General features: G+C 46.5%; 1 protein-coding gene across 1 annotated transcript; it reads left to right on the top strand.

Moving 5' to 3' along the window:
- The first annotated feature begins 1,182 nt into the window (after positions 1 to 1,182).
- Positions 1,183 to 3,763, top strand: LOC120919470 (E3 ubiquitin-protein ligase TRIM39-like). The gene has a single exon (XM_040331691.1). It carries the CDS (start codon positions 1,217 to 1,219, stop codon positions 2,834 to 2,836), a length of 1,620 nt encoding a protein of 539 aa, XP_040187625.1. The 5' UTR covers positions 1,183 to 1,216; the 3' UTR covers positions 2,837 to 3,763.
- The last annotated feature ends 23,622 nt before the right edge of the window (positions 3,764 to 27,385 follow it).

A 27,385-nucleotide genomic window follows, 5' to 3' on the forward strand; every position in this document is an offset into this window, starting at 1 on the left:
AAAAAATTGGGCTAACTTTACTTTTTCATTTTTTTTTTAAGTACATTTTTCAAAAAAAGTTGCGTTTAAAACACCGCCGCACAAATACCGTCCGACATAAAATATTGCAACAATCGCCATTTTATTCTCTAGATTATATAATGTTTGGGTGTTCTAAGTAATTTTCTAGCAAACAATATGGATTTTAACTTGTAAACACCAAATGTCAGAAATAGGCTTAGGCATGAAAGGGATAATGAATTGTCGGGTCCCGGCAATACAGAAAAAAGTTATTAAAAAAAATGGCATGCCCCCCCCCCCGTCCATTGCCAGGCCCTTTGGGTCTGGTATGAATATTAAGGGGAACCCGAACCAAAAAAACAAGCGTGGGGGTCCCCCTAAATTCCATATCAGGCCATTCAGGTCTGGTATGGAGATTAATGGGAAACCCTGTGCCAAATTTTAAGAAAAAAAATGGTGTAAGGTTCCCTATCAAAATCCATACCAAACATGCGCTACTTTACAGGCATACTATAGACACCCCCCTAGGTACGAAATGTAAAGGAATATTTCACTTTTATTGTTTCACTTTAAGCATTCTTAAAATCACTGCTCCCGAAAAAACTTCAGTTTTTAAATCTTTTTTTGCATTGATACATGTCCCCTGGGGGAGGACCCGGGTCCCCAAACACTCCCCTGGGGCAGGACCCAGGTCCCCAGACCCTTTTTATGGCAATAATTTGCATATTAACCTTTAAAATTAGCACTTTTGTTTTTTCATGTTCGTGTCCCATAGACCTTAACGGTGTTCGCATGTTCAAACAAATCTTTTGCCTGTTTGCATGTTCTGCTGCGAACCGAAGCGAGGGGGGGTTCAGCTCATCCCTACTCTGGGGTAACGCAGACAGTTCGTATTACGTGATTTGATAACAATATAAAATATTTCTGCAGAGAGAAGTGTTGCGGTCTCTGATGATTATATGGTTACACCATCTCTGTGTAGATAAACATGGAACACGCCCTTTCTTCTCTCTTATCACTCAGGATTATTCCATAAGGAAGTCCAAAGACCAAAGATACGCAACCTGCAGTAAACCCATCAACCAATCACAGTGCTGTAAGTCTGAATATAATCACATGACTGTTATCAATTACTGGACTTTGTACGTTGTTTTATATCCTAATAAATATATCTGACAGAGTTTAATCTTCTCACTTTACTCTTCTGTCCTCAGCGATGGAGTCTTCTCATCTGAAAGACGATCTGGAATGTTCCGTCTGTCTGGACTTTTATACGGATCCTGTGACCCTGAGATGTGGACACAACTTCTGCCGGGACTGTATTAGTCGTGTGTTGGATACACAGGATCGGTCTGGAGGATATTCCTGTCCTGAATGTAGAGAACAACTCAAGAAACGTCCCGTCCTTCAGAAGAACATTACTCTGTGTAAGATATTGGAGACCCTCCAGACTACACAAGGTGATCGGGACAAAACCGGGATCTCCTGTACTTACTGTATTCACACTCCTGTACCTGCTGTGAAATCCTGTCTGCTGTGTGAAGCTTCTCTGTGTGACAATCACCTGAGAGTCCACAGCAAGGCACCAGAACACGTCTTATGTGACCCCACCACTTCCCCGGAGAACAGGAAATGCTCCGTCCATAAGAAGATCCTGGAGTATTACTGCACTGAGGACTCCACCTGTATCTGTATGTCCTGCAGGCTGGATGGAGAACATCGGGGACACCAGGTGGAGACTCTGGATGAGGCCTCTGAGATGAAGAAGAAGAAACTGAGGAATGTTCTGCAGAAACTGATGACAGAGAGAGAGGAGATGGAGAAAAGAGTCCAGAGTCTGGAGGAGCACAGGAGGAAAGTACAAGGAAAAGCAGATGATGAAACAGAGAGAGTCACTGTCCTGTTCAGAGACCTCCGGAGACGTCTGGAAGACCTGGAGAAGAGAGTTCTGAGGGACATCTCCGGGCAGGCAGAGCGGATCTCCATGTTAATCAATGATCTGCTCCAGGATCTGGAAATAAAGAAGGAGGAGCTGTCCAGGAAGATGGGGGACATTGAGGAGCTGTGTAACATGACTGATCCACTGACTGTCCTCCAGGAATCAGAAACAGGTGACTTGTGTTATACTGAGGATGAGGAGGACAGAGAGAGACGTGATAAACTCCTCCATGATGGAGGGGATCTGGATGTGGCGGGGATCTCACACACATTACACACAGGTTTATCTGATATCATGTTTGGAGTAAATGATGTAAAAGAATGTACAGGCACACATGCCTGCAAAACATTGGGGGTGTCGGGGGTTACAGACATATTACTGGATGTGAGTACAGCTGGTAATAATCTATATATATCAGATAACAGGAGAACTGTATTCTTTAGATTTCATAGCCAGAATCGCCCAGAAACACCAGAGAGATTTGGTTGTTCTCAGGTGATGAGCAGTCAGAGTTTCTCCTCAGGGAGACATTACTGGGAAGTTGATATTGAGGAGTCAGGGTACTGGAGAGTCGGGATGTGTTACCGAAGTATAGAAAGAAGGAAAGGAGATCAGTCACGGATTGGATATAATACCAAGTCCTGGGGATTGGAGATGGAGAAAAATCAATACTTAGTGAGACATGACAGTAATAAGATCCCAATACCTGGTGAAGGCTCCAGTAAAAGAGTCGGGATAGATCTGGATTATGAGGCCGGGCGGATCTCCTTTTATGATCTGTGTGACCCGATCCGATATCTCCACACCTTCACCACTACCTTCACTGAGCCCCTCCATGCTGTATTATGGGTAGGGTTTGGTTCCTGTATAAAGATATGTGGGGGAAATCAGATGTGAGAAATCTGCCCAGAGACTGGTGACATCACAGGGTGGAGAATCTGATTGGTGCAATACTCATGACTGATTTATTTATAAAGCTGCAGGTTCCGGGGCCGTCATCTTCATCCTAAACCTCACTTCACCTCCTAGTGTGTCACTGACCAGGAACAAGCATGCAGGAGGGCAGAGTGTTCAGACATCATTGGCTGCATGCTTGTTCTGGGTCAGTCACACACTAGGTAGTGTATGAGGATTGGGATGACAGCTCTGGAGCCTTCACCTTTATAGTGTATCTATAGATAAAATGTGTTTATTTTCAGTTTTGCATGGTGTGGGGGAGGATTAGTACCCCTGACAGGTTTTTACTGATTTCTGGGGCTCCATTAGAGAGATTCCCCCTCACTTCCTGTCCTGGTGACAACATTTTACTAGACAGGAAGTAAGGGGAACTCTCTAACAGCAACACGGACAGAACAAAAAAATCCTTTTCTTTAGTAGATTAGGGGAAGGCTAGAACCCCTGTCAGAGTTTTATTTCGGTCTGTTTCCCTGTTGTAGATCTTCCTTCATTTCCTGCCTGATAAAATGTTGTCACCAGGACAGGAAGTGAGGGGGGAATCTCTCTAATGGAGCCCCAGATAGCAGTAAACCTGACCGGGGTTCTAACCCTCCCCCACTCCATCAAAAACTAGAACAATAGGTTTTGTTTAGACACCTCTATGATCCTTATGGAGCCGAGCAATTGTTCCATTTCCTCTATGGCCCTATTCATCTGATAAAGATAAATAATTATTAATTACAATTATTATAAAACATATTATAATTATTAAAAATAAACATTAAAATTACTATTACTTATAAAAAAAATATTATATGATTTCCTAATGATGAAATCACATGACTAAGTGCTTATATGCTAATGTGAGGTTCTTTATATAATAACAGGTTCTCTGTCTAGAATGACTTCACAGAAAGATGTCATTAGAGGAAATTGTTGATCTCCGGATCCTTGAAAGGTCTTGTTGGGGAACATAGAGACAGTTGGTCTCCTTCTTCTACAATGAGGGATTTGGGAGTCTGGAGGTGGGACAAGCTGATAAGGTGTTCAGAGATAACAGAAATGAATGTCTCTTGTAATGAATGATGTGCTGCTTGTACAAATTCTTCAGTGAATGATTCCATCTGTAAAATGTTGATGTTTGGGACGGTCCTCCATGACAACTGTCCAGGATTGGAGGGTAAAAGCCTCCCGTTGGATGAAGAGGTCGGGTCCTTGGTCCACCTGCCATGTCTAAGGATCTCCGCACACCTTCATCTCTCTACTTTCTAATCTTTACTTTGTAACTCTTCTCTCCTAAATAAACTTCCAGAACCTTCCCCGGGGTCAGAGGTTGTTATTTCCTCATCACATTCCACAAGAACTTTGTAATACCGATGGAACACGTCCATAATTTTATTGGGACACACAAGGCTTCCTATGGTCAGGATTGTCCTACAAAGATCAGTTTTTATGTATATACTGTAAGACAAAAGCACAGAAGAAAATAGAAAATATATACCTTGATTTGGTATGACTGATGTTTTAAAAAAGAAAGGGGTGCATTTATAAAATATTTGCAGAGCTGCTAATCCTGTGAAACTGTGTTTACCTTCTTTTTTTTTTTTGAGCAAATGGCAAAAATGGCAAATGGCAAAAACAAATTTTTAGCCCATTTTTCTCTCCAGGTCAAATATATATATATTTAGGGATGGAGGTATTCTGGTATGCTTTTAGGCTAGGATGGGTCTCATCCCCTCTTTCCTTCATATTAAATAAGTATTTATTTCCCATGATCGTTGGCTCCATCTAGTGGCCTTAATAGATGTCTGTACGTGACTCATCATAACCACTTTGGCAGAAAAAAAAAAAAAACAAAAGAACAAAAAGCGGCGCCCTCTAAGCGTAGTATGGAGTTTAATAGAAAAGACAAACAACAATAATTCTTATGAGGGGTTACTCACAAGACTGCGGGGGGTACAGGTAATACAAATACTGATGTCATCTGTGGCTGGCGTCCGGAGTACATGAACTCTGCTATGTTGGTCTTATCACAGGCTTCAGGCAATCAGCGTGATGGATTATCCACAGGGTAGGGGCCGAGTGCGGCGTCTCTGAATGTCCCTAGATGGTGACACAGCGCTGGTACGAGGGGAGAAGCAGCAGGAACGCCACATTCGGCGTGGTGGAACGCAGCCGTGGAGCGCAAGCAGCAGAGCGTCACTTCCGGATTCAGTCTCAGGGCGATGCACGCGTTCGAGGCATGCGTGCCTCTTCGTCAGGCTCTAGAGCGCTGGCGCTGTGTCACCATCCAGGGACATTCAGAGACGCCGCACTCGGCCCCTACCCTGTGGATAATCCATCACGCTGATTGCCTGAAGCCTGTGATAAGACCAACATAGCAGAGTTCATGTACTCCGGACGCCAGCCACAGATGACATCAGTATTTTTATTACCTGTACCCCCCGCAGTCTTGTGAGTAACCCCTCATAAGAATTATTGTTGTTTGTCTTTTCTATTAAACTCCATACTACGCTTAGAGGGCGCCGCTTTTTGTTCTTTTGTTGTTGTTTCAGAATTGCTTCTTCTTGGCAGCTGGCACCCCTCCAAGCAAGAGTATATAGAATATACACATATTAATTTGTGCTACTGCTCCATGAACTTCCTATGGACTGAACTTGTATCACAAGAATAATTTTAATTTTTACATTACATTTTTAATAATTCTTTCATGGACAGCTGAAATTGACTACTTCCCCACTCCCTATATCCATTTTTTCATTTTTCAGCTATCACATGAATCCCCTCCCCCCCCCCCCCCATTCTTAAGCGTGTATTTTTATCCTTTACATCTCATTTTGGTGAGCGCTTGATTTTATTGTTTTTTGTCTGACTTTGGCAGAAAAGACATTGAAGTCAATGGTCACCACTCAACTGTGCAGATGTACACATTGTGATGAAAATGAGGGCTGAAGACCCCCAAAACTGAGTAGCAAATGGGGGGGGGGGGAGTTGTCCTGAGTGCACTATATACCATTTAAAATAAGGTCACATTCACTGAACAGGCCTCCTGGTCTATTACCAAACAGCCCAGCTTCAAAGGTGTACATCATTAATCAAAGGGTCCGTGAGCTTCAAAGGTGTAACAAAAATCCTAAGAGGGTCTATAAGCTTTAAAGGGTTTCTAGGGGACGTCCAGAAGAGCAGTATCAGAACAGAATGGAGGTCTGGGAAGTCTCTTAGCAAAAGTTTGCCAATCAGAGCACTAAGGCCCAGATTCTCGTAGATGGGCGTAAATTTGGGCGGGCGTAACGTATCTGATTTACTTTACGCCACCGCAAGTTTTTCAGGCAAGTGCTTTATTCACAAAGCACTTGCGTGTAAAGTTGCGGCGGCGTAACGTAAATCACCCGGCGGAATTCAAATTCGGCGGGTAGGGGGCGTGTATCATTTAAATGAAGCGCGTCCCCGCGCCGAACGAACTGCGCATGCTCCGTCCCTAAAAAATCCCGGCGTGCATTGCTCTAAATGACGTCGCAAGGATGTCATTGGTTTTGACGTAAATGGCGTCCAGCCCCATTCACGGACGACTTACGCAAACGACGTAACTTTTTAAATTTTCGACGCGGGAACGACGGCCATACTTAACATTGACTGCGCCTCATAGACCCAGGGGCAACTTTAGTCTGCCATCTGTGATGGCACGGTTCTATGTACATGGTAAGCTTGGTGTTGTGCCAAGGACTGTATTTTTTGTTATGCTCAAAACTTTCAATAAACATAAATAAAAAAAAAAAAAAAACTTAAACGTCGTAACTTTACTGCGTCGGCGCGTACGTTTGAGAATTTGTGTATCTAGCTAATTTGCATACTCGACGGGGAAATCGACGGAAGCGCCACCTAGCGGGCAAAAAAAAAATTGCAGTTAAGATCCGACGACATAAAAGACTTACGTCGTCGGATCTTAGGGATATCTATGCGTAACTGATTCTAAGAATCAGTCGCATAGATACGACGGCGCTAGGCGGAGATACGACGGCGTTTCTCTATCTGAATGCTCGGAAGGATAGAACTTCATTTTTTCTCGGCTCGTTGTAGTGTTTAACGTCACTGGGGTAGATTCAGGAAGCAATTACGCCGGCGTATCCATAGATACGCAGCGTAATTGCTAAGTAGCGCCGGCGTATCTACTTTCTGTATTCAGAAAGCTAGATACGCCGACTGTAGCCTAAGATACCACTGGCAAAAGGCTCTTATGCCGTCGTATCTTAGGCTGCATTCTGACGCTGGCCGCTAGGTGCCGCTCCCGTAGTTGTCAGCGTAGAGTATGCAAATTGCATACTAACACCGATTCACAAACGTACGCACGGCGGGCGCTCGTTTTTTACGTCGTTTGCGTACGTCGTTTTCGCCGTAAGGCTGCTCCTGTTATTAGGAGGCGCAGCCAATGGTAAGTATGGACTACGTTCCCGCGTCGCGATTTTCAAATTTTGCGTCGTTTGCGTAACTCGTTCGTGAATGGCGCTGGATGCCATTTACGTTCACGTCGAAGCCAATGACGTCCTTGCGACGTCATTTACCACAATGCACGTCGGGAAATTTTCTCGACGGAGCATGCGCAGTACGTTCGGCGCGGGAACGCGCCTAATTTAAATGATCCACGCCCCTACGGGATCATTTAAATTACGCGCGCTTACGCCGGCCCATTTTACGAAACGCCGCAGCAAATTACGGAGCAAATGCTTCGTGAATGCAGCGTAGCTCCAGTAATTTACGATACGCTGCGCCGCCGTATCAGTGCGTGCCCCTACCTGAATCTGGGCCATTGCGTTTCGGAATTTAGCCTGAGGTCAGGGGGCTGACGAACAAAAAAAAGGGGAAGTTGCCCATGGGACCTCTGAGCCCCTTACCAAAAAAAGAAATAATGTTACATTTTTTTTATAATTTTTTTTTTTAAAAGAGGGGTTGCCACTCGGGGCCCTGGGGACCTCCGGGCCCTTTAATAAAGAATAAATAAATATATATATAAAAAAATAAATAAAAAAGGGGGGGTTGCCACTCGGGGCCCTGGGGACCTCTGGGCCCTTTAATAAAGAATAAATAAATATATATATAAAAAAAAGGGGGGGGTTGCCACCCGGGGCCCTGGGGACCTCTGGGCCCTTTAATAAAGAATAAATAAATATATATATAAAAAGAAAAAAAAAGGGGGGGGTTGCCATCTGGGGCTCTGGGGACCTCCGGGCCCTTTAATAAAGAATAAATAAATATATATATATATATATAAAAAAATAAATAAAAAAGGGGGGTAGCCATCCGGGGCTCTGGGGACCTCCGAGCCCTTTAATAAAGAATAAATAAATATATATATATTAAAAAAAAAAAAAAAAAGGGGGGTTGCCATCCGGGGCTCTGGGGACCTCCGGGCCCTTTAATAAAGAATAAATAAATATATATATAAAAAAGGGGAGGGTTGCCATCCGGGGCTCTGGGGACCTCCGGGCCCTTTAATAAAGAATAAATAAATATATATATAAAAAAAAGGGGGGGGGGTTTGCCACCCGGGGCCCTGGGGACCTCTGGGCCCTTTAATAAAGAATAAATAAATATATATATAAAAAAAAGGGGGGGGGGTTTGCCATCCGGGGCTCTGGGGACCTCCGGGCCCTTTAATAAAGAATAAATAAATATATATATAAAAAAAAGGGGGGGGTTTGCCATCCGGGGCTCTGGGGACCTCCGGGCCCTTTAATAAAGAATAAATAAATATATATATAAAAAAAAGGGGGGGGGGTTTGCCATCCGGGGCTCTAGGAACCTCCGGGCCCTTTAATAAAAACAAACAAAAAAATATATATATCATTTTTATTTATTTTTTAAATTATAAAAAAAGGGGTGGTTGCCATCCGGGGGCCCTGGGTACACCCCTGATGGCGGCCCTGTGTACGTGGCATTAGCCTCCATGTACATGAGTTGTTTAGGCCCATTCAGACACGTGTGCCCTGTGCAGGGCTCTCTTGTGCATTGTGTGCATCTCTGTGCCATTTCTTTTGGGACCCAAACCTGCATGTCATATTAGAATACAGAGGCTGCATAGGTGTGCGCACAGGGTGTGCCAGGTGTGCCCAGGCACACCCTAATCACCCCCCCGCAGTGCAGATTCCCCCTGCTCTCCCACAGCACGGCTGGCTTCCCTCCTCTCCCATTGGCTACTGCAGTGGGCACTCATAGATGATATTTCAGGATGAGTGGGGGGGGGGGGGGGAAGGAATAATGTAATTTACTGGCCCCTTCCCTTTCTGAATGAACACAGTGGGGTAGATTCAGGAACAATTTCCGCCGGTGTAGACTGAGATGCGCGGCGTAAATGCCAATTTGCGCCGGCGTATCTCCGCGCCGTATTCAGCAAACAATATTACGCCGTAACGTAGATTTTTTTTTTTTCGTTTGGACCTTTCCACGCCGGTGCGGCGTGGGCGCCCATTTACGCTGGTCTGAACTAGCGCGGCCCTGGTTTTTCTATTTTAAATATGCAAATGAGGGAGTTGGTCCGATTCAGCAAATTACGAATTGCCGGCGCAGGCTACTCCCGGTGCGTGTAACTCTGGTTTGCAGCGGAAAGTTACCCTTTATAAAGCAGGGGTAACTTTGCACCAAACTTGCACAGGTCAGCTGGAGAGCAGCTAAAACCACATCGCTACAAACGACCTGAGCAACAACACTTGCTGGACAACACATAGAGGCGGTCCCCATGTTGGGAGAGGCCCTCAATAATTACAGCCCTCTCCTCTGGGCTGGTCATCCGCCCCCCTGAGGATTCCTCATCAGCCATAACTGCCCCACCACAATGCAAACCACCTAGCTTAGAAAAAAAAAAGCTTCAGTACATTTGCACCTGCAGGGCGGAAGTCTGGGCTGATTCATGGACTGGGCTTTGGTAGTGGGTCGGCGGAGCTCAGGGATCACGCCGGGGCGCAGTTCTGAGCATGTGCAGATTGGGGCATTTACCCCTGGATGTCACTGAGCATGTGCGGTCTAAGATGCGCCCCGGCGTGACCCCTGCGCCACGCTCCCCGCTTCATTAGCATAGGGAGCCACCCATTTTATTCTACCCCGCCTTACGCCGCGCTACGCCGCCTTACGCCGTGTAAAATCCGCCACGCCGGGGCAAGAGACAGGAAAAAAGTTTCCTGAATCACTAGCATGCCTCTCTGCGCTGCTCCGGCGCAGTGTAAAAAAGATGCACTGCGCCGGACCAAAGATCCGCTGATGTTCCTGAATCTGGCCCAGTTGAGAGATTGGTACTATGTATTTGAGATTTCAGGTGCACACCCTAATGCAACAGGCTGCGTACACCTATGAGAGGCTGTGTGAATGCAACCTCATGTCCCAGTAGAAATGAATGGGGTGCTGGCACAGGGATGCCCACAATGCTCATGCATCCCCAATGCTGATAAGATAGCCCTGCATGGGAGACGCATGTCTGTACCTCATCTTCCATACCAGGCACTTCCCCCCTTCCTGCCCAGGCCAATTTTCAGCGCTGTGGCGCAATTTGAATGACAATATAGAGTTCTGCAAATTGATGGGAAAGAAAATTTATCGGGGGGCGAATCTTGTACAGCTTATCGGAATCTGGATGACTACGGGGAGGGCTCTGGGTGCTGTCACTAAAATGAAAGAATCTCATTATCATCTCGTATCGGGACCTGGGCATTGTGGCAGAATACATGGGCTGGTGGTAGATGGGTTTGGTGGACCAATAGGAATGTCCTTGAAGTTTTTTGTTAAGCCCCATGTTTATGGTGAGGCCAATAAACAGTTTGAACTCCTCCAAATTGACATCTCTCCACTCGAATGGACGGGCATAAGATGATTGGGGGTTGTTGGCAATATACTGCTGGGCATACAAATTTGTCTGCTCAATAATGAACCAGGGCTGTCTTAATAAGAGGGCACACCTGGGCACTGCCCAGGGGCCCCAGCTGCATGGGGGGCCCCTGCACTTTCCCCAAAGCAGCTGGTCCTTGAGCCCAAGGTTCCCCAAAATTGGGGGCCCCATGATGGTACTGAGAGTGATGGATACACAGGGGGGGCAGTCTGCCTCCTACCTACTTGATGTCTGTTTACCTGCACTGTCATCATTGTAGGGGCCCCAGAGCATTACTTTGCCCAGGGGGCCCATGATGCTATTAAGACGACCCTGTAATGAACTGCAGAAAAGTGCCGGGCAAAAAGAGATGAAGGTAATCAATTTCTGAGAAATTTTGGGTGTTGGCCTGCACACCTGGCTGTGCTGTGAAAGGGGGAATAATTGGTAATCCCGAGCCGGAAGGCAGCCATGTTGGGTTGGCAAGACCATCTGGCATGAATGTAGTGGCCCTGGCTCCTGGGGGTCGTGACACTCCAGTAGTTGGGGAGGTTGAATTTCTTGTGCTGGTACTTAGGTGTGATGTGGCAGCACTGGTACTGGGCCTGGGCATTTGTTCGCGAGGGGTTTCGATGGCGGCAGCGCTGGTACTGGGCCTTTGTTCCCAGGGCCTATTGCTGGTGGCAACGCCGGTACTGGGCCTATTGCTGGTGGCAGCGCTGGTACTGGGCCTAGGAATATAATCCTGGTTGCTGGCGGCTGCCTGGTTTTCAGAGTGCCGTGCCCTTTTAAATTCCGATTCGGAATCAGAAATGGAATCTGATGAGAACTCCCCGGTGCTCTCATCGGTCATTGGGATCTGGAACGCCTCCTTGCTAGTATATCATTTTTTGGACATTTTGGCTGTGTGGCGGGTAGCTGTATACGATGGGTTGTGCGATGGGTGGCAGGTGACGGGCACTGATGGGTTGTGCGATGGGTGGCTGGTGACGGTCACTGATGGGTTGTGTGATGGGTGGAAGTGACGGGCACTGATGGGTTGAGCGATGGGTGGCAGGTGACGGTCACTGATGGGTTGTGCGATGGGTGGCAGGTGGCGGGCACTGATGGGTTGTGCGATGGGTGGCTGGTGACGTTCACTGATGGGTTGTGCGATGGGTGGCTGGTGATGTTCACTGATGGGTTGTGCGATGGGTGGCTGGTGACGGACACTGAAGGGTTGTGCGATGGGTGGCAGGTGACGGGCACTGATGGGTTGTGCGATGGGTGGCTGGTGACGGTCACTGATGGGTTGTGTGATGGGTGGAAGTGACGGGCACTGATGGGTTGAGCGATGGGTGGCAGGTGACGGTCACTGATGGGTTGTGCGATGGGTGGCAGGTGGCGGGCACTGATGGGTTGTGCAATGGGTGGCTGGTGACGTTCACTGATGGGTTGTGCGATGGGTGGCTGGTGATGTTCACTGATGGGTTGTGCGATGGGTGGCTGGTGATGTTCACTGATGGGTTGTGCGATGGGTGGCTGGTGACGTTCACTGATGGGTGATGGTGTGACGGGAGATGGTCACTGATGGGTGATGGTGTGACGGGAGATGGTCACTGATGGGTGACAGGCCACGGACGGTGACGGGTGATGGTCACAGATGGGTGACAGGCGATGGTCACTGATGGGTGACAGGCCACGGACGGTGACGGGTGATGGTCACAGATGGGTGACAGGCGATGGTCACTGATGGGTGACAGGCCACGGACGGTGACGGGTGATGGTCACAGATGGGTGACAGGCGATGGTCACTGATGGGTGACAGGCCACGGACGGTGACGGGTGATGGTCACAGATGGGTGACAGGCGATGGTCACTGATGGGTGACAGGCCACGGACGGTGACGGGTGATGGTCACAGATGGGTGACAGGAGATGGTCACTGATGGGTGACAGGCCACGGACGGTGACGGGTGATGGTCACAGATGGGTGACAGGCGATGGTCACTGATAGGTGACAGGCCACGGACGGTGACGGGTGATGGTCACAGATGGGTGACAGGCGATGGTCACTGATGGGTGACAGGCCACGGACGGTGACGGGTGATGGTCACAGATGGGTGACAGGCGATGGTCACTGATGGGTGACAGGCCACGGACGGTGACGGGTGATGGTCACAGATGGGTGACAGGCGATGGTCACTGATGGGTGACAGGCCACGGACGGTGACGGGTGATGGTCACAGATGGGTGACAGGCGATGGTCACTGATGGGTGACAGGCCACGGATGGTGACGGGTGATGGTCACAGATGGGTGACAGGCGATGGTCACTGATGTAAAGAAAACCGAATCCCACAGGAAAAACCAAGATAGGGTATCCCTGGGGATGTAAGGGGCTACTAAGGCAGTGACGGACAATAATGTATGTTACAAATAATTTATTTTAAGGTTATAGAGGGATAAATAGTATCAAAAAATTACAAAAATAGTATACTAACCAATGCTAATTTAAAACACCAACTTACTATGGCCGGCCAGTGCTGCACCGATGAGCCTGGTTCATTGATTTGTGCAAACAGACAACACACGAAAAAAGACTGAGACAAACATAAACAACGAATAGCTGTGGCGGTCCGGACCCCTAATGGAGCGCACCTGCTGAAATTCCCATGCGGTAAAAATGACCATGTATTGTATAATAAATATATAATGATAAGGGAATTATCAGCAAGGCGTCCCCACGGGGGATAGAATAATATACTAATTGCTGGGCAATATACGGAGTAAACTGTTGTTGAAAATTTCACTAACAGGATGACTTCTGGAGAAATATGGAGCAATATGGAGAAATACCACAGTCAGAGTGAATTTCAAAACTCTTGTGGTGATGCGGGTTGCAACAAGATGATTGTCCTATATATGGGCTAGAGAAGAAGGAGAAAATTCCCCTGTGGTGATTGTTACTCAAAGTCCCAATGCAAACATCTCTGTTGGATACAAGACGCTATAGTCTGCAATATACCAGGATTTGTGCATTCAGCAGTTCAAACAATCATAATATATGTTGTAGGTTTTGCGTGAAGACTGGTATTGCATTTGTAACAAAATGACCCGGGACACCCAGAGACTTTGTAAGGATGAGGGGTACTCCTGTACCGGCGTCACCAAGGAGTCTTATGTCTAGGGTCACCTTATGTCCGATAGGGCCATAGGGTGACTGAGAAATGATATCCTAAATTACAGGACAGGGGACATCACTGATAGTTCATATTGCAGGATCTTGAGATATTGCAAGTTGTTGGTTAATTGTGACCCAACCAGTCAATAGTGACTAATTTCTATGATTAGCCCTGGCTAGTGACATGCTAATTGAGTCTGCTTCTGAAAGACCTCTCATTGTGTGGATTCTATTGATATAAGATGTGTAATGGAACTTGCCAAGCTGTATGCGGAGACAGAACGTCTGTCTAGGGATGTGGAATGGAACTTGCCAAGCTGTATGCGGAGACAGAACGTCTGTCTAGGGATGTGGAATGGAACTTGCCAAGCTGTATGCGGAGACAGAACGTCTGTCTAGGGATGTGGAATGGAACTTGCCAAGCTGTATGCGGAGACAGAACGTCTGTCTAGGGATGTGGATTGAGAAGAGCTCATTGTGTGATGGTGTTTTGTTTGAGTTCTGTTAATGAAGGAACGTGCAGTGATTAGGTCATGATAATTATAGCCCGGCGCCGAGATGTCTAGAATGTTTAGCAATTAGCCATCTGAAGGTGTATTGAAGCCCCCCCAGGGTGGGGGTGGACAGTCTGATTGTTCCTGTAATTTCTGTCACATGCTTGTACTGCATAAAAGCTGAGAGTGAACCATTAAAGTTGTCTTCATTTTGGAACAAGTACAGAGCTGCGTGTCTCGTCTTGATTCTGGGGAAATGGGAAGGATCGGGTCCTGTTGGTTGGAGTGTCGATAAGCTGTCTTGGATGGGATGGAAGGTCGTAAACAGTGGTGACCGTTACAGCATTTAACACGGGCACCGAGGTTATTAATGAGTATCATGCAACTAGAACGATCTTACCAGTCCCTGTAGTTAGAAGTAAGGGGGTGTGCGGCTGGATCTCACATCTGACGTCCTCTGAGAGGTCTGCTGCTGTCGGCGTCTGTAGCGTAGCGCCTCTGCTGGTCAGTGTGTTGGTCGATTGCCAAGCCGTGCGTTCTGGTGTATAGCCCCCGTGCCTGCTTTCTTTCTCTGAGTCCTTGCGCCAGTTTGTATCGTGTGTCGATCACACGCTGTTGTGTTTTGTTTTTTGGCTCCAAGCCCAAAGATTTTCCAATCTTCCGCTTGGACGGGGAGTAGCTTCTGCGGCGTCCGGCACCGCGTGACGTCAACGCGTTTCGCAACGTAGGGTGCGTAGCTTCGTCTGGACGGTGAGAGGGGGGCGGGCAGCGCTCCTTTATATCCTATCGATGCACGTACAGCTTTCGTAAGTAAAAGTGAATCGGAGTATAAACAAATAGGTTTTCCTATATTTCATGTGTTGATTGACATGATTCCCTGATGGTCACTGATGGGTGACAGGCCACGGACGGTGACGGGTGATGGTCACAGATGGGTGACGGGTGACAGGGCAGGTCACTGACGGGTGACAGGGCAGGTCACTGATGGGTGACGGTAACAGAGCAGGTCACTGATGGGTGACAGGGCAGGTCACTGATGGGTGACAGGGCACGGTCACTGATGGGTGACGGGTGACAGGGCAGGTCACTGATGGGTGACAGTGACAGGGCAGGTCACTGATGGGTGACAGGGCACGGTCACTGATGGGTGACGGGTGACAGGGCAGGTCACTGATGGGTGACGGGTGACAGGGCAGGTCACTAATGGGTGACAGTGACAGGGCAGGTCACTGATGGGTGACAGGGCACGGTCACTGATGGGTGACGGGTGACAGGGCAGGTCACTGATGGGTGACGGGTGACAGGGCAGGTCACTGATGGGTGACAGTGACAGGGCAGGTCACTGATGGGTGACAGGGCACGGTCACTGATGGGTGACGGGTGACAGGGCAGGTCACTGATGGGTGACGGGTGACAGGGCAGGTCACTGATGGGTGACAGTGACAGGGCAGGTCACTGATGGGTGACAGGGCACGGTCACTGATGGGTGACAGTGACAGGGCAGGTCACTGATGGGTGACAGTGACAGGGCAGGTCACTGATGGGTGACGGTGACAGGGCAGGTCACTGATGGGTGACGGTGACAGGGCAGGTCACTGATGGGTGATGGTGACAGGGCACGGTCATTGATGGGTGACGGTGACAGGGCAGGTCACTGATGGGTGACGGTGACAGGGCAGGTCACTGATGGGTGACGGTGACAGGGCAGGTCACTGATGGGTGACGTTTGTGACAGGGCACGGTCATTGATGGGTGACGGTGACAGGGCAGGTCACTGATGGGTGACGGTTGTGACAGGCGCAACACTATAAAGTGCCTCATGCGCTGTGGCATTAGAAGAATTGTGATATCTCTGACTTTTCAGTCCAACAAGACTGTCTATTACTCTGAAATTCCTCCAGTGCCGTTCTATGGAAGCAGTAAGGTTTAAAGAGCACACCAAATGCTTAAATAACTTCTTTATTAACTTTTCTTCATAGATAACACTGCTGCTTTGCAGAAGACAGTCCATGTACAAACACACGTGTTGAATAAAGTATAACAGAAAATGGCGGTTCAAATATTCAATCTTGTCATTCAACGTAAAATGGTGGATATATTTCTTTCTTCAGTATTTATACTCTCTGTCTCTCTCTCTCTCTCTCTCTCTCTCTGTCTCTCTCTCTCTCTCTCTCTCTCTGTCTCTCTCTCTCTCTCTCTCTCTCTCTGTCTCTCTCTCTCTCTCTCTCTCTCTCTGTCTCTCTCTCTCTCTGTAAGTTATCAAAGTATTCTCTGATTCTCTGAAAGGTATAACTGTGGTTTGCAGGGTTGCTTTAGTTCGGTTAGCTTGTTAAAGTGGATGGATGGATGTGACTTTGTTCGGTGGAACTACAGTTAGGTCGGTTAGATGACTTTGTTTGATGGCTTAGTTTGATGAATTAGTTCGGTGGAACTACAAGTGAACACACAACTAGATCAGTATACAGTTCTGATCACACTATGTACAATAAGAACATATATATAACTTGTGTTGTGATGGACGTGAAAATAAAATGAATATTTTATTCTTTTTATTATTAGAATCACTGAAATGTTTCTCTTTCCTATATTCCTTATACTGTGTATTTGTTTTTATATGCATTATGCATATGTATGTATGGGTATGTCACAATACTGCTTATTTTCCTTGAGGATTTTATATCAGATATTGTTTTAAAGTTATGAACCCAGCATTGAAAATCTGAAAAAACAGATATTACATTGTAAAAAGTTACCATTTGAAATGGAGAAACAAAAGGTCATGTTATTGAAAGCAGCTCTATCCCCCCCACTCTCCACTCTTCACTCTCCACTCTTCACTCTTCCACTCCCTCCCAAACCACCCCACCCTTCTAAATTCCTCAATTGTAACAGGAAAGCCTCCCTCTCCCCCTCCTTCTCACTTGGACCTCTTGGAAAGGAGCAGAATGAACTTTTTTTACACTGGATGATGTGGGCAGCATGCCCAAACATGGACTTCCATCTCCTTGTCCTCCTTGCTCCCATAGCCCCTACCACCGTCTGAAATCAAGATGGCTCTCAAGGACTTTGAAATGTCTGCCATGTGCTACAAACGTCACAAGGGGGTGGGTGAGGGGATGGGTGAGTGGGAGTAAAATGTATAATGTGAACCTATCAAATGTGCTTGTGTGTGTGATGTCATATTGTTTATAAAAGGACCAATAAATGGGTTTGGCCTTCCTGTTGAGCCGAGCTGAAAGGTGAGCAAGATGTAGATTCTTCGTCTGATCTATATATCTCACCTTATTAATTTGAACTAAACGGCAGAATGGGTTAGCCCTGAGGTTGTATCAGGGCCTCATCCACATCAGTGGGACATACCTATTTAGGCCCTTGCTTCCATAAAACTGAACTCTGTATGTCTGCTCTGCTCTCTGTCTTCATGTGGAATGAATTTACAGCACATGTACAGTATTAGGAACCTCCCAGACAGAATGGATGCAAAGGTAGCTGTGATAGGTCAAGACTCTGCTCAATGTGAGATTAGCTGTGATTGGCCAAGGACTCCTGATGAGTCACAAAAGCTTAACTCTATGCTTTCTGGTATTAATTCTACTGTGTAATTTGAGCTTACCTTCACTGTCATATAAATAAATGATTCTTTTTCTTTTTTCTTTTGCCTCTGTGAACACAACATACAACTGTTATATGAAATTCAAGCATAAAATCACAGTGAATAACTTTGCTTTTGTCTCTCACATATAAACATGTGCATTACAATTAGGTTCTTAGCAGGTTTAGCTGTATATACATGTAGGTTATATTAGCTACCTAGGACAGGTTCTAGCTGACCAGCTACAATGGTGACAGGGCACGGTCACTGATGGGCGACGGTTGCACCGCTGATGGCAGTCTCTTTATATGACAGGTGCACTTTATGGGTGACTGTTTATGTGACAGGTGACAATTGTGGGGGGGCAAAGGGACAGGTGTGGTGCTTGTGCATAAAGTACAGAACACAGATCTGTAACTCACTGCTTCTAGCTCTTCTCTCCTCACACTGGAAACGATGTGTGAGGAGAGAAGAGCTGGTAACAGTTAGTTACAGCTCTTTTGTTTACACTTAGTGATCAGGCTGTGAATGGATCACAGCCGATCACGTGGTACACAGCCCTGACCAATGGCTGTGTACCATTGTCGGTGACGAGTAGTGTTCCCGGGAACACGCTGCCACCGACGGGCTCGCGCCGTGCACAATGGGGTGTTGCCATTCGTGATCAGCCGTGATTTCATCACGGCCGATCACGTGGTAAACGGCGCATCTGCCCTGCTGTTCACCCCTGTCGGTGACGAGCGGTGTCTCGGTGACACGCCGCCACCGACAGTACAGGGATGCGCGCACGCGATTGCACGCATTCCCTATTTAAATGACAGGACGTCATATGACGTCCTGTCAGAACAATGGAGTCTTGACAAGTGGTTAAACAATTTTTCTGCCCCTGTTTAACAGGGGCGTCTAATAACAAATTTTTGATGGAATACTTTGCATGTGGCTCTTTGTTGCGCTCCAATTACAGTATCTGTGAGGGGTTGCAGTGTTGTGTTGTGCCTAAGGCCCAATTTTTCTGCCCCTGGTTAACAGGGTCGTCTAATAACAATTTTTGATGCAATACTTTGCACGTGTCTCTTTGCTGAGCTCCAATTACATTATCTGTGAGGGGTTGCAGTGTTGTGGCACCGCCACCAGTGCCTAAGGCCCAATTTTTCTGCCCCTGTTCTAGTATTTTTTTTGTTTGATTCTTTTCTAATTTGAGTTCATTATAGCTTTCTCCTACGTTCTCATAGTGTCATGTTTATTTTCCTGTACTAAATACTCATCATTGTCAATGTAAACACCACGAATCAGTAAAAGAAGGGGGTATGGCGGTTCCACACCCAAAGCTATATTTTATTGCGTCACAATTGCAACATTTGGCAGGGTGCGGAAACCGCTGAGAGTGACGGCTCCAATAGCCGCTTGATGCTAACACGCAACCCCCACAAATTGCTGGTGGAAGCCCTAGAGGCAGATTTTTTCCCTCAGAAACACCCAACAATAAAACTAGCTATCAAAGTATGGCATATAACAAAGACCTTACTGGGATATATTGGCCTAACGGAATTCTCGCCCCTATGGAAAAATAATAACCTACAGGAAGTAACAAGTATAGAAGAATCGAGTGAGTGGAAGAGACAAGGTATAACCCGCCTAAAGCAACTTTTTGAGGGTAACACCCTAAAAACATTCCTAGATCTAACAAGGGAATTTAATATCTCAAACAAAACATTTTACAAATACTTACAGGTTCGCCATGCGATCCAAACACAATTTAGCTCCAAAACAATCATATGGACTCAGATCCCCGTCCTTCTCAAAGTGATAAAGGCAAGAATCGCCAAGGGCTTAATATCAGTAGTATACAATAGTTTGAGTGCTAGTGCGATAAGCAGAGCGGGCCCGGCCAAGAGTAAAGCAGCGTGGGAAGGAGACCTGGGAACAATATCACCCGAACAGTGGGATAGGATCCTTCAACAAGGCCCATTGGTTTCAATTGCTCCAGCACAAAAACTGTCCCACCTGTTCTTACTACACAGGGTATACCATACCCCGCACAAAATGTTTAAATTGGGATGGAGACAAAATAACGAATGCCCGAGATGTAAAGACAAAGGGGATCTAATACACATGGTATGGACGTGCCCTAAACTATATAGCTTTTGGGCGGAAATAGTAGAGAGGATAAACAAGGCATTTGGTACAGCCTTTGATCCAGTGGCTAGGACCTGCCTCTTGGGGTGTATAGAGGACACAAGAGTTCCTCAAGGCAGTGGGGAAGCAATACTGAGATGCCTCTTCCAGGCACGTAAGGCGATAGCCCAGAAATGGCAGGCGCAGACTCCTCCGTCGGTAGAAAACGGGCTAGCATCCATGAAACTAACAATTTCAAATGAAAGAGTGTACCGTATTTATCGCGGTATAACGCGCTCCCGCGTATACCGCGCACACCCCTAAAGTGGCCCCCAATCCTGTGGAAAAAAAGTTTTTTTGTTTTTTTGTACTTACAGTTTTGGTGTCTTGCGCGGCGTCCATCGGCAGCCTCGTCGGGTCCGACGTCCTTCTGCGGCTTCGGGTGTCCTCTTCGGCGGGTCCGGTGTCCGTCTTCGGCGGGTCGGGTGTCCTCTTCGGCGGGTCAGGTGTCCTCTTCGGCAGGTGGGGTGTCCTCTTCGGCGGGTCCGTCGTCCTTCTGCGGCGTCCTCGCGTCCTCCCCGCTCGTTTCCCGCCACGAGTTTGAATACTGCGCCGGCATATACCGAGCGCAGTACACTCGTGAATCCTCGGGCAGGCTCGGCAACTGTCGCGCTGACGTCCTGTACGCTCAGGACGTCAGTACGAGAGGCGCCGAGACCGCCCGAAGATTCACGAGTGTACTGCGCTCGGTATATGCCAGCGCAGTATTCAAACTCGTGGCGGGAAAACGGGTATCGGCGTATATCGCGCACCCACGATTTTGCCCTGATTTTCAGGGCAAAATAGTGCGCGGTATACGCCGATAAATACGGTACTTTACTAGACAGGGGAATCTTGGGAAGTTTGAAAGACTATGGGGGCCATGGCAGAGGGTGGTGGGGAACCTAGGCTAGGGGAACCGGAGAAAAGATCTCCAGGATACCATTCCCCCCCCCCCCGGCAGCGATGGCTGGCACCCATTGCTGCCGGAGTGGGGACCGCCGGGAGCTCCGAATGGGTTCAGCACCCCAGGGAACTTGATCTTCTACACCAACACAAAGAGAAAAGCGAAAAGCGCAGTGGCCTCCACCCTCCTCTTCTCGTTTTCAAGCACAGCGTTTCAACTAAAGGGGGAATACACTTCCTTAGATAGGGGTAGGGAGACGAGGGGGGGGGGGGGAGTCTAGATTTATGGCTGGGAAGCACAGCAGGCATCAGGTACCTTCGGTTATACAAGCTAAGATTTAGATCGGAATGGAGCGAAGGTTGCTGTTTCTCTCTGCTTTGGCTTTGGATGTACTATTACATGCTGTAATACTGTTACCTGTTTAACCATCTGCCTGTTGTACCAAGTCATTTCAAAATCAAATAAAAAACAATTAAGCAAAAAAAAACACCACAAATGTAGATTTGTTCTTTTAGGCAGCATTGATATAATAAGAAGCCACACATTGTTGAGTATCCAAAATTATTTATTGTATCACACTTAAAATGTGTCATTTTTATTTTTTCAAAAAATCTCTTAATAGAAATTCTTAAAAAAAAAAATTTGGGTGAAGAAATATATTTTTGCTTTGAAATACTTGTCTACATCTATTTTTTTTTTTAACCCTCCCCAGCACATCAATGAGATTCTTTAGTTTTTGGTCCACCTTTTGGAGGTTTGTGTCCTCTATTTCTGCCCTGCAGGACATTATCTCCCCAATTAAGACCTGGGCACTGTAAGTGTCTAAGGCACCGTACACACGAGAGGATCGATCCGCTGGAATTGATCCGCGGACCGGCTCCAGCGGATAGATCCCCTGGTGTGTACGATCCAGCGGATCTGTTTCCACGGATTTTTGTCCCCGGGGATGGATTTCCAGCGGATCAAAATTTCTTGACATGCTAAGAAATCGATCCGCTGGAATCCAGTCCAACGGATTGATCCGCTGGTCTGTACAGACTCACCGGATCAATCCGTCCGAATCCATCCCCTGCATGCATCGTAATGATTCGACGCATGCGTGGAATTCCTTATATGACAGGGTCGCGCACGTCGCCGCGTCATCATCGCGGCGACGGCGCGACACGTCACCACGGACGGAATTCCGCGGGGATTTTGATCTCATGGTTAGTACAACCGTGAGATCAAAATCCGCCAGAGGATTTATCCGCGGAAACGGTCCCCCAGACCGTTTCCGCAGATAAATCCTCTCATGTGTACCCGGCCTAAGCCGCCCCCAACAGCTCGAACACCTGAAATTTGAAAAAAAAACATGTAGTAAAATTATGCAGGCCTACATGTATTACCTGAAGCTGTGCTGTATGACACTGACCTGATGTGGTGGCATTTTGCACTTCCTGCACATCCAGCGAGGGTGGGGCTTGGCTCAGTGTGGGGTTGGTCGGCTCCACTTCTGCAGCTTGATTTAGGGTGACCACGTGTCCCGGATTGCCCGGGACAGTCCCGCATTTTGCAGTTCTGTCCCAGGTCCCGGGCACCTTCATTCCAGGACAATACAATGTCCCGGAATGAAACTGACACAGCCACCCAATGAGAGAGCGGGGCTGGGAAGCCAGCGTCTCTAACAACTGATGAGTCTTCAGCTGTCAATGGGCTTTCCCGCTGACAGCTAAATAAAAAATAAAGCTGCCAGTAAAAAAAAGTAAAAAAACATGGCGTGGGGTCCTCCCCTTGTCCATTCCAGACCCTTTGGGGGCTTCCAGATTCTGATAACCCCCCTGCCAGCATGCCACCACAACCACCAGCCAGGGTAAGATGGGGACGTGATGCTTTGGGGTGGGGGGTAGAGCCCGTGGGTGCTGGTATGGACTGGGGGGGGGCACTAGTTTTTTTCTTTTTTTCAATAGCCAGGTGCCAGCAATTGCAACCGTGAGTCAATTTATATGCGATTTTACTCTTTTTTTCTTTAGAAATTAAATTTTTGCTGCAGCATGTTCTATACATGGTACACATGCCCCACTTTACAGGCAGACTAAGGGGACCCCCCAGGCACTATATTTAGAGTAATTGTTCATTTTTATTGTTGCACTTTAAGCATAAAACTTTAAAATTGGCAAATTTTTGTGAAGGAGGGGGTGTCCCTGAATGGAAGTTTGAAAATGTGGTCACCGTAGCTTGATTGCGGCCTATGAGATCGTAAAAAAAGGGATAGATGAATAAAAAAGATTAGAGGCCTGGAAGAGGAATATCAATCATTCTTTTTATAAAGTGTGGTACAATTGTCTGTTTTTACAATCCTTCTAAGCTTAACACAGGATTTTATCCATTACCAAAGCTGCTGCATTTCTCTATCTTTGGCCAAGTTTCCTACATGGAAAAACAACAAGTATACACTGGATCACCTCTGTGTGACACCCTAACTAGGTTGTTCTTGTGACCAACACTCAGTGCTGATCCTGACCTCCCTGGGGCCCTAAGCAAAATGACATGGCACATTAAAAATGAGAAGCGGGGGGCGCTGACGACAGTGACATGTCACATTAAAGAAAGTTGAGAAGTGGGGGGAGGGGGTGTTCTGCTGTCGGAAATGACATCTTACATTAAATTGAGAAGCAAGGGGTGCTGACTTCTTGCCTCTTCTCCCATGCAGCCAGCGAGTTGAGAAGCGGGGTGAGGGGGCGAAAATGACTTCTTACCAGGCGGGGCCTCTAGTTATTTGGGGGGCCCTTCGCAGCTTTGCGGGGCCCTAAGCGGCTTGCATAGTGAGCCTATAGGGCGGATCGGGAATGCCAACATTTCTGCTACTGAGTCCATATGTGTAATCAACTGCTGAGCATACTCTCCTTTTACTGTATAATGACTTAAGTTGGATTATTTAAATCTAGTTATAAACACATCTACATTAAATGAAAAATTGGTCTCACATAAAAAGAACTTAAATAGAATGACCAACCAATTATTATGCCCACAAACATGAACCTTGAGACATCTATTCTTGAACTGTATATATACACAACCTGAAAGAAAAAACACATGCCGCAAAATAATAAAAACAAATAATCAGAGTACACATGAAAATTACTTACGTCTTCTGAGAACTCTTCGAATCCTCTCCAGCTGCTCCGGCTCTCTGATCTTCAGGTCAGACCATCTCTTGCGCAACTGCTCCCTGGACCTCTGCACCCCGAAGTTTGCATGGATAGTCCTCCGCACCTTCTCTATGATCTCGGCCTTGACTTTATTTGGGTTCTTGTAAGGCCTTTTTTTGCAGTCGTAGTCCTCCCTTTTTTAAGAAATAGCCACCATCTCTACCATCTCATGGAAGGTCATGTTGGTGGCTTTGTGTTAGAGAAATTAGATGCTTATGTTATAATCATTTATGCTTAGAAGTAGAATTATTTCATATAATTCATATTAGTTTGCATATGTTTTATTGATAATATTAAATATTATTCATATTATTATGATATAGTAGTGTTCTTATCAATATTATTCAATGGTAAGCAATAGTTATTAAATCTTTATTAGTGTTATTCTATAAGAATATAGAATGTCTTTATTTTACTGAACTTTAGCTGGTATTGTTAAAGTGGGGGTTCACCCTAAAAAAAAAAAAAAAAAATTTCTACCATGCCATTCCGCATACTAGCGCGACCTATGGTATGCCTTTATTTATTTTTTTTGCGCTGTACTCACAGTTTAATCAGGACGTGAAGTTACAGACTCTCCGAGGGGAATGGGCATTCCTATGCAGAGGGGAACATGAGTGACGGCCGGCTATGGCGCGTCACGCTTCCCGGAAATAGCCGAAATAGGATTTGGCTCTTCACGGCGCCTGCTCAGTCAGCTCCTAGTCTGTGCGCAGGCGCCGTATAGCGCCGTAAAGAGCCGAGTACTACTCCGGCTATTTTCGTGAAGCGTGACGCGCCATAGCCGGTCGCCGCGGGGAGTCTGAAACTTCACTACCTGATTAAACTGTGAGTACGGCGCAAAAAAAATAAAATAAAGGCATACTGTAGGTCTCGCTAGTATGCGGAATGGCATGGTAGAAAGTTGTTATTTAGGGTGAACCACCGCTTTAAGACAGTCATAGCTAGGTGAAAGTGCACTGAAGACAGTTCATTCTAAGTTCAACTAATTAGACAAAGGAAAATTCTGACAACAGTTGAAATATAGCTGATCAGATAAGCACCAAAGATAGTGATACAAGTGGTATAAAATAATTAGGCAGTTTTAAGAAAGTTATGATCAGAACATTAATCAAGCTTGACAGGGTCTGTGTGTGCATTATTACAACTTAAAATACATTGTATAAGTTACATTAATGTTTAGACAATAGTGAATAAAGTAATTGGCTATGTGTATGTGTGTGTATGTATGTGTGTGTATATATATATGTATGTATATGTAATGTAGATAATACAGTACCTTTTATGAAACCAAATATATAGATACATACACATAGAATTAGTAAGACATAACAGATAAGGTGAGGTTATTGAAAGTTCATTCTCTGAAAGTTATAAATCTGTCATCCTTGAAGTTGTGGCTAACATAGTTGGGTGCCAGACTGTCTCCACACAGATGTCTTTAATTGGACACAACCTGTTATAAATCACTTTTAATGAACATATAGGAATTCTGGCAATAATTAAGTTTGTTTGGTTGTAGGACAGGTGTTACATTGACGTAGATCTTAGCAACCAATCACATCTAGGAGAGATGGCTTAGATTAAGCTTGTAAAGGTATATAAATGCCAGTTTTACAATTGTTAGTCAGATAGGCGTCTATCAGGCTGACCGCTTGTCTATGCAGCCCTATAGCACGGGTGGCAAGCGGTCAGAACCAATAGGCAAGTATCTGTCCTTTTGTTGTAACTTGTCTCCTCCGTACGAGTCAATAAAGAAAACTTCTTAACTTGTTCCAGAGTGTGGTCTCAGGTGAGTTTCTCTCACACTTTGTACCTCCTGCTCCTCCTGGTGTGTGCCTGGCCTCTCTGCTGCCTGGTTGCAGCTTGCTGTCTCTCCTCCATCATGTCTTCACCGTCTTGCATTGACCGACTGAAAAGGGGCGTGGCAATCACTAGAACAATCGTCATGGGCGGGGAAACGAGCGGAGCTTCTCACATGCGCAGTGTATAAAGGGATATTGCGTGAATGAGAACGTCGTTCACAGTCGGTAGAAAATGTCGGAAAAACGTTTGTGCAAAACGACGATACGAAACTTGATTTTTGGACTTTATGATCAGTGGATGAGTTTGTGGGTTAGATATGGGGAGAAAGCTAAGGCTTGACTGACATTAGCTTTTTTTGCTTAATTTTGACTTGCAGAAATAATGGAGGCCTTCAGAGAACAGGAGTTCTTCACAGAATTTGTTCAAAGGGGGCCCCAGATGGCAACCCCCCCCCCTTTTTCTAGAAATTTTCTTTCCCCCAAAAAAAAATTTACGACAAGATCTGGCATTGTAATGCCCCCCCCCAACCCTAAAATAATCGACATATTGTTGCCACACAGCACGTGCACTTTGGGGGGCCAAGCCTGTATGGACAGTCTCACGGCCCACCACCACTGGAACATCAGTGGCCTCATCAGGCACAAGTGTCATGTAGTTTGTTGAGGGTCTCTTTAGGAAATTGTGCAATATGCAGGAGCAAAGTATGACATGGTTCAGATTCTACTTAAGAAACCTACAGTCCTTGTCTTGTTTGCACCACCTGTATACTGCTGTTCAACGTATATAGGGCCAAAGGGTCTTGTCAGGGCCGATCCTCCCTATAGGCTCACTACGCAAGCCGCTTAGGGTCCCGCAAAGCTGCAAAGGGTCCCCAAATTAGTAGAGGCCCCGCCTGGTGAGAAGTCATTTTCGCCCCCTCACCCCGCTTCTAAACTCGCTGGCTAAGTCATTTCCGACAGCAGAAGAGCCCCCCCCCCCCGCTTCTCAACTTTCTTTAATGTGACATGTCACTGTCGTCAGCGCCCTCCGCTTCTCATTTTTAATGTGCCATGTCATTTTGCTTAGGGCCCCAGGGAGGTCAGGATCGGCACTGGGTCTTGTAATGACCTGGGGGGAGTGGTGGCGGGGAAACTCATGCTATTTTTCTCAGTGATTTTTATCCACATTGCAGGACCAAACATTACATTAAAGCCGCAAGCAGTATTAAATTACTTTTTTCTGAGAGTAATCTCATGTTGTGCAGGGACATTTCTAAACACGCGCCACTACTATAGACACCCAGCAGGTACCATATTTAAAGGAAATTTCTTTTTTCACTTTAAGCATCATTAAAATCGCTGCTCCAGAAAAAACTACAGT

Source organism: Rana temporaria, chromosome 1 (assembly GCF_905171775.1).
Source record: "Rana temporaria chromosome 1, aRanTem1.1, whole genome shotgun sequence".
NCBI lineage: Eukaryota > Metazoa > Chordata > Amphibia > Anura > Ranidae > Rana > Rana temporaria.

Coding starts and splice junctions, on each gene's coding strand:
- LOC120919470 (XM_040331691.1), top strand. CDS start 1,217: ATGGAGTCTTCTCATCTGAAAGACGATCTGGAATGTTCCGTCTGTCTG.